This window comes from Ovis aries, chromosome 6, assembly GCF_016772045.2.
Source record: "Ovis aries strain OAR_USU_Benz2616 breed Rambouillet chromosome 6, ARS-UI_Ramb_v3.0, whole genome shotgun sequence".
Lineage (NCBI taxonomy): Eukaryota > Metazoa > Chordata > Mammalia > Artiodactyla > Bovidae > Ovis > Ovis aries.
This window is the reverse complement of record NC_056059.1, coordinates 72,573,311-72,581,572: the sequence shown is the minus strand read 5'-3', so window position 1 is coordinate 72,581,572 and position 8,262 is coordinate 72,573,311. Positions and strand designations below refer to the sequence as shown.

General features: G+C 38.9%; 1 protein-coding gene across 19 annotated transcripts in view; it reads right to left on the bottom strand.

The window, feature by feature from the left end:
- Positions 1–2,577: 2,577 nt before the first annotated feature.
- Positions 2,578–8,262, bottom strand: part of PAICS (phosphoribosylaminoimidazole carboxylase and phosphoribosylaminoimidazolesuccinocarboxamide synthase) — a 67,522-nt gene continuing 61,837 nt past the window's right edge. For all 19 annotated transcript variants that reach the window (XM_060417133.1, XM_042251427.2, XM_060417135.1 and 16 more), the window contains 2 exons: positions 7,046–7,204; positions 2,578–5,638 (listed from right to left, as the gene is read on the bottom strand). In XM_060417133.1, coding sequence (XP_060273116.1) covers positions 5,472–5,638; positions 7,046–7,204 — 326 coding nt within the window. In that variant the 3' untranslated portion in view covers positions 2,578–5,471. The remainder of the gene's footprint in view (positions 5,639–7,045; positions 7,205–8,262) is intronic.

Sequence of the window (8,262 nt, the reverse complement as noted above, 5' to 3'; positions counted from 1 at the left end):
ACCGCTGGGGGCGGAGAAGTGTCCTAAAGGTGGAGCAAGACGAAGTCTGTGGAAGATGAAATGAAAGAAAGGTCTATGGCATGATAAAATACCAACTACAAACTGTAGGGAGCCATTTGAAAGAGTAGGAGAGAAGGGGAGAAAGAGACATACGGCTTCTTGCTGCTCGGGCATACTTCATAGAGGTATTGGTATTTGAAGGGGATCTTGAAAGGTGATTAGGAAAACGGGTTAGTTCTGGGTCAAGTTCACGCAGAGAAGCGAATATGAGGAGACGCACGGAAGAAAAGAATCAAGTGCAAAACAGTTTGGTGAAAACCCTTTGTCTATCCTTTGTTTTGCATTTCGAGAGCAGTTAGCAGTAAGAAAAGTTGTTTTGAGGTGAGAATACCCAGGTTCAGTTCCTGGCTTTGTGACTCGCTAGATATTTGGCTTGTGACCGTATTATTAGAGTCCCAGTTTTCCCGGCTGTAAAAATAGGGATAATATATCATTGTTTCAGAGATAAACGATACTTCATGCCTCCTGGCATAGTAAGCACTCAAGTAGACATCGGGGCGGGGTGAAGTTTTTGTAAGACTTAAAGATGTGTTTGAATGTCAGGCTGCTGCTATTGCTAAGTCGCTTCAGTCGTGTCCGACTCTGTGCGACCCCATAGACGGCAGCCCACCAGGCTCCCCCGTCCCTCTAATTCTCCAGGCAAGAACGCTGGAGTGGGTTGCCATTTCCTTTTCCAACGCATGAGAGTGAGAAGTGAAAGTGAAGTCGCTCAATCATGCCCGACTCTTAGTGACCCCATGGACTGCAGCCCACCAGGCTCCTCCATCCATGGATTTTCCAGGCAACAGTACTGAATGTCAGGACAGAATACTATTGAATATTTTAATATTTGTTATTTTTTAAACATTTGTTTATTCATATACACACAAAAAATTGTTTATTCATGTAAGACCTTGGCAGGTCTTAGTTGTGGCGGGGTAGGGGTGGGGGTGTCCGGTGTTTCCGTTGCGGGTGTATGGGATCTAGTTCCGTGACCAGGATCAAACCCAGGCCCCTGCATTGGGAGCATCGAGTCTTTGTCACTGGATCACCAGGGAAGTCCTTGTTGGGTACTCTTGATGAGAATGACTGAACATTTTATTGAACGCCTAGTCTGCAGTCATTTCTTGCCCTGATTCTACCAGTTCCTGCCACTCCCCTGCCCTTTCTTTGCCAGCAATCTAGCTCATTCTTTTTCATCCTTCGGTATTTCTGTTCATCTTATCCGGTCCTAGGTTAAAAGTTACCTCTTTTGTCTTTGCAGACTATGCAAGGTTCCTCATTACAGGCTCTAATAGAGTTCTCTATTTCTGAGCACTGCTCATTGTTTAAGACCTCTCTCCAGATGGACTATATTTGCCTTGTTTACTGTAGCATCCCTAGTATCTAGCCCACATCCTGGCATATAGTTGGTACTCAACTTTTTATCTGAATGAGTTTTTGCTTATTTCTCCCCTGATCTGAGTTCCCTGTGAACAGAAACTATGTCCAGCTCATGGCCACTGCTATCTTTACTGTACCACCATGCTAGGTTAACAACTCTTCCTCAACTGTTTGAAGTTATGAGAAGTTAAATGCAAAAAGCTCCACTGAAAGTAAGTTTTCATTGGCTTTCTGAGGACTGCTGGGCAGAAGATGGCAGGGAGAAATTGTGAATGTTCGATGGCATGTCATGTTTTATTTAAGTCACATCATGCTCTGTGCTTATTTTCCTATTTTCAAGAGATTAAATCAGCTGAAGGGATATCAAATTCAAGGTAATTTTCATGGAACCAGTTCCAGTTATTTTATCCTCTACAGTCAGCCAAATGGAATTTCTATATGATGCATTCATGTGCTAGGACGTACTTTACATATATTGATTCATTTAATTCACAGTCACTTGAGATAGGTAGTATTAGTCCCACTTTACACATGAGGAAATAGAGGCACAAAATTTAACTTGTTGAAAGTCACATCTTCTCAACTGGATAACTGGATACAGTTAACTTCTTAACCAATCTCTAGTCCACACAACAGCAGAGAATGCTTTGAAACCTGTTGAATACATTATGTCAGCTCCTGCTCAAATCTACCGATAGTTTTTCCTGTCACACTTTAGGGTAGCCCACAGACCCTGAGATCTAGTTTTTGTTTCCATCAACATTTCCTTCCACTCTTAACCCTTCCCTTGCTCACAGGGCTCCAGCAGTATTAGCATGTTTGCAGGTCCTCAAAAAGGCAAAGATATTTTACTTTCTGTTCCCTTAGTCTAGGAAACTACTTCCCCGTATCTTTGCATGGCTTGCTCTTTACATCCTGCCCTGCTTGCCTCAAAAACATTCCTACCCAATCACTGTCCTCTCACCTTGGTTATTCTTCATGTGCACTTATAGTTCCTCGAACCTATCTGCTTTATCTTTTATGGTTATCCCAAATAAAATGTAAATTTTGTGAGCTTGAAGGCCTCGTCTCTGTTACTTTCCTAGGACCTAGAATAAAATCAGGCAAAACATGTATTTCACACGTGGATAAATGAATAAAGCTTCACACAAGAGCTTATGTTTGTCTTTTATTTGGCTGCATTGTTTACATTTCAGAAGGCATTAAAGCAAAGCAATTTTAAGTGTGGCTTTATGATATAAACTAGTGAGTTATTTGGACACAGTTTTTCTTCCTCTTTTTAACTATAAGCCCACAAAGTATAAACATCCAAAGATGGCAAACCAGGTAGGTTTGTGTAAGTTACTTTTTAGAACACAGTTAAAATAGTTTTAAACAAGTATTTACTCTAGCATTGATGACCTATACTATTGAGGATATATGTACTCTATTAAGAAACTAATGGTGAAAATTATGACGACCATTAATAAAGGTCAGTCCTGCCCACCAGTCTCAATATTTGACATTTTTATGTACTGCACAAAAACAGTCAGAGCTTTTGCTAGGTGGGGAGAGAAGAGCTGAAATAGCAGCCAACAACTATAACAACTATTCAGAGACCTTAAGAATCCCAAGTTCAAAGATGTTAAGATCAAATCTTTTTAATTGTTCTTGTGATCTAATGTGATCTAACTTAAGATAGAAAACTAAGCAGGATATGATTTTTACAATTCCCCCATTTCTAGCAGATAGCTAGGCATAGCACATCAGAGCATAAGGCAAATAAACTGTAAAACTCTATTTTCTCCTCTTTGGGAACTTACAATCCAACAGAGAAAGTACTTGTAGTCATTGTTGCTAGAGGAAGGTTTATTAGGGAAGGTTTAATGGAGACAGTGAAGATGAAGCCCTAGTAACACGATTTTAATGACACGAGGACATTCTAAGTCTGAAAACTATGGGAAAAGCAAGTTCCCTTGATAGGTCACATCAGTGATTCTTAACCTACAGGCTATGGACAGATTTCAAGGGAGAGCAGGAACCAGTGGAACACATTGAAAAATTCTGTGCAATTTTCTAGACAGAGGATCAATAGTGTTCTTATTTTCAAAGGAGTCTATGTTGCAAAAGAAGCTTATTTAAGAGTTTATGTTCTAAGTCCTTGGACAATCTTCAAAAAGGTTAGGCTGAGAATGAAGATCTAGACCAGGCTAGTAACAGAATTTGACCCTTGCTTGAGATTTTTGTAGAGGATGGGTAAATGGTAAATTCAAGACTTGGTGATGAGTTAAAAAACTGCTGCTGCTGCTAAATCGCTTCAGTCGTGTCTGACTCTGTGCAAGCCTATAGATGGCAGCCCACCAGGCTCCCCGTCCCTGGGATTCTCCAGGCAAGAACACTGGAGTGTTGCCATTTCCTTCTCCCAGAGAAAACTATCAGGGATAAAATTAAGCTTCTGATTTGGGACAGTGAGTATAGCCAGCTATAGGCTTGGAAGATGGGTTAAGTTTGGAGCACTCAGAGGGAACTGGAAAGCTGAAAATACAAGTCTATAGACATTCACTATAAAGATGATTGTTCTAGCACTATTTGTAAACAATGGACTGAACAGCAGGAAAAACCAATAATTAAGTGAAAGAGGAATGATCATGACTGAGGAATGATCAAGACTGAGGTTGGAACAATTTGGTGTCTAGCCCAAGAAAAGGAATAATCAGGTCAATTATTACTCTAAAGAGATCATGTTAAAGTGTTAAGATGCTAGTTGTTAACAGTTAACAGGAAGGTGAAAAAGCGCAGACAGTGTAGGCCAGCGGCAAAGTTTTCAGGATTTCATCTGTAGCAGAGACTCAGTATTGGGGGCTGGGGAGTGGGGTGGGTGGGAAGGGACAGAGGGACACAGATTAATTGGTAAAAACTGCCCTCTTTTCCAAGTGAACATATACATAAATTTTTACATGCAAGCTTAAGGGCTGTGTGGACACTTGGATAAAACTTTAAACCATCTTTAAAATTCCCAAGGCTGCATAATATAATACTGACTTCCAAATACGGTTTATAGACTCATGATGAACTGCAATACTTCTCAGTAATGACTTCCTTTAGAGGTACATTTTGCTGGGTATACTGCCCAGGCTTAATACTATTAACAAGAAAGAAACTAGTTATGGTCATTAACTGGGAGATTCCAATTTCTGAAAATGATGGTAGGCCGGGAATTGTTAGTCTGACTACAATATATATTAGAATGAAAAGAAAGGCGATGGCATCCCACTCCAGTACTCTTGCCTGGAAAATCCCATGGACAGGGGAGCTTGGTGGGCTGCCGTCTTTGGGGTCACACAGAGTTGGACACGACTAAAGTGACAGCAGTAGCAGTAGCAGTAGAGCCAACTAAGATTTACTAAATCTTTCATTTGCAATGGCAAAGGTAACTACTTTTTTTCCCATTGGAAACTGCCTTAACACTTAACAGAGAAGTTCTCTATATGGCGTACTCAGTGCCCCTTCATCTTGTCTTTCCTAGCCCTAGCAACAATCTTGGCTTTTGTCAAAAAAAAAGGCAATATCAAACCCAAACTTCACCTCTATCTATAGCTAAATACAACATCATTTTCTGACATAGTGACTGCAAATAAAAAACCATGCCCTTAGAATTTTGTTAAGATCAGACTGTGAAAAAGGCCTATATTGTGCTTAACCACCCTAAGATACAACCATTTTACATTTCTAAAACTGATGGGCTGAGATGTAGAAAGTCAAGTAATAACTAGAGAACTCTGTAATAGGACATTATTAGCATTTAATAAATATAATTAATTATACTGTCTACCTAATAATGACCATATGTGGGTAAGAGATTAATTTTGAATGTAATTTCACTAATTATAAAGAGACATTAATAAATATGTACACATTTTACTACTCCATGAATGGAGAAAAGCATTTATTCACTTACAAATTTTATTTTTCTCTCAATGATTTAAAATCTTTTCATCTTGATTTGGGGGGGGGCAGCTAAACTAGAAAATTATAGTTTTCCTCCTAAAAAAATGCAGTGATATTCTTTCTTATAAATTGGCCTCTCTGATTTTCTTGTCAGCCTGCTTCAAGGAAATCCATGTATTTAATACACTTGCTCGCAGTCGGGCCCAGATCAAATGGTTATTTAATCCAAATATCTGAGCAGCAAACTGAGCTGATCCTTCTGGAGAAAGGATGGTCGAACAGCCAAGACCTATTGGTTCAGAAAAGATGGAAAATTGAGCTGTAAATTAATAAAATGAAAATACCACCTAGCAAACTATTTTATACTCTCAGAAGCCCTACCAGCCACAGACAATAAAGCTACTATATTATCCTTTTCTAAAGTAGGATCTGTGGATGGAGTTTCCATCTTTACTATCTGGAGTGATAAATAATATTCATCAGCTAGGAACAGGTATTTTATATACAACTATCACTCTTCTCACTGAATCTACTTGCAAAGAAATTTACCTTTTGTAAAGTTCTTTTTATATATACTATCCCTTTAACTCCCTGGTAAAAGGCCAACAGAAACAATAAAATAAGGCGTGAGGTTAATTGGGTAGAATCATCTGTTCTTAGACAAACTCGAGGTTTGTTGTTTTGGTAATTTTCTAGCTATTCCTTTTGTCTTTGCACTTGAATCATTCTAACAGTTTTAAGAAGTGATAAAAGTCAAATCCACACAATAATTTTAAGAAATACTAGGTTATACACTCAATACTAATTTAATAGATCTATAAGACAGTAGAGTAAGTAACTTCTTAGGGGGCCACACATTGCTCAGGCAGAGTTTCGGTTTTTTCAGCTAAAGCCATGGTGGCCCCCCGCCTTTTTTTTTTGAGTATAGTTGCTTTGCAATGTACTGTAAGTCTCTGCTGTACAGCAGAGTGAATCAGTCATACATACACATGTATCTCCTTTTTAGATTTCCCTCCCATTTAGGTCACCGCAGATCACTGAGTAGAGTTTCTTGTGCTATATAGTAGGTTCTCATTAGTTATCTATTTTATACATAGTACTGTATATATGTCAATCTTAACCTCCCAACTCATCCCATACCCCCCTTCTCTCCTTGGTAACCAAGCAAGTTCTTCAGGCAGAGTTTCTTGAGGTGGAACTATTATGTCATTAGAGTCAAGGACTAGACAGGTTATAGATCCAAAAGCTCCAGTTTCCCTAGACACTCTTGGAATTCATCAGGCTCTTTGATTCTCATGATCTCCAATAAGAATCAAGTATAAATCACAAGGATATTTAATTTGTATTAATAACTCAATTTATATAGATCCACTATTTACTACATAACTAATATCAGCCAAATTAGGAAAAGTCAGTCCCTATGGGAACATGTCAGAGGACAGTTATGAATGTGATATCATGGTTATGATTTTAAAATTAGTCTTTATCACTTAGAAAATAAGTATTTAAGTATAAAATGCCATCATGTCTCAGATATGCTTTACATCATGCAGCAGGAGAGGGCTACAGATGCAACAAGATGTGAATTTCTGAAGCTGGTTGACGGGTATGTAAAATTTCATTATGTTATTCTCTCTACCATTGTGCATATTTGAAGCTTGTGAATAAAAGTTTTTAGAAGATTCAGTTATCTTACCACTGGGTAATCGAAGAGAAGACCACACATCCTGAGCTCCCCAGTCTGGAGTGAGAGGAGGACAGCTGATAACTGGATATGCAGTGTTACCAGACAACACCGGCCCTAAACCATTGCTTCTGCCTGCCACTGCCACAAATACAGTAGGAATGCCATCCCCTAGGTAAATGACAAATTATAATTACACTAAGCACTCAAAACAGATTTCAAGGTAATTTTTAAAAAAGGGGTCCCTGTATAGTAACTCCCTGAGTTCCTTTAATAGTAGTCTCTAGATAAAACACTATATTAAGTTACTATTATTAAATATACTCAAAATACAAGGTTCATCCTGCCACTTACTGGATGTCAAGTAATGAAGTAGCAAGAATAGTTTTGACCATCTTTGAGATCTGTAGCATTAAGGAGGTGTTAACACACGGGTATGGACTTCCCTGGTGGCTCAGACGGTAAAGCGTCTGTCTACAATGCAGGAGACCTGGGTTTGATCCCTGGGTCAGGAAGATTCCCTGGAGAAGGAAATGGCAATCCACTTCAGTACTATTGCCTGGAAAATCCCATGGACAGAGGAGCCTGGTAGGCTACAGTCCATGGGGTCGCAAACAGTCAGACATGACTGAGCGACTTCACTTTCACTCTATGAGAGTGGGAATGTTCAAAGGCCCCTTCTACTATTGCTGCTTTGGCTCACTGAAACAAAGAATGACACCACCTGAACCAGCATCTATCTTGCTGTCCTTCAACCAGCAGGGTATGGGAGACGCACAGTTAATAGAGACTAGAGGTTGAGTGACACTTCTTGAGGAATTAAATTCAATAATAGAGTACCCAAATATTTAACACTCTTCAATAAATTTTTTTATCACATCTCATAAACATCTTATTCTTTCATAAACTCATAAGTTATTTCTGTTTCCTACAGCAGTCTACTTGGAATCCAAAATGTTATGTTTGCATTTTTCTGGAGACAAGAAATCTGGTTTTTATTACCTTATCGTAGGGGTCTGACCTCCACCCACCACCCCTCAAAAAAAGTCTTAAAAATTCAATAACTATACTCTTATACCAACTACCTTTAGAAGGAATATACAACCAATATTTTCTCCAGTTGAGAATCATTCCAGTCTATAGGGCTCCTTATTTTAGATGCTATCCCATCAAGACATTCTTTTATATACTATATTCTGAAATTGTTCCTTCATTTCATGTCTGACTGT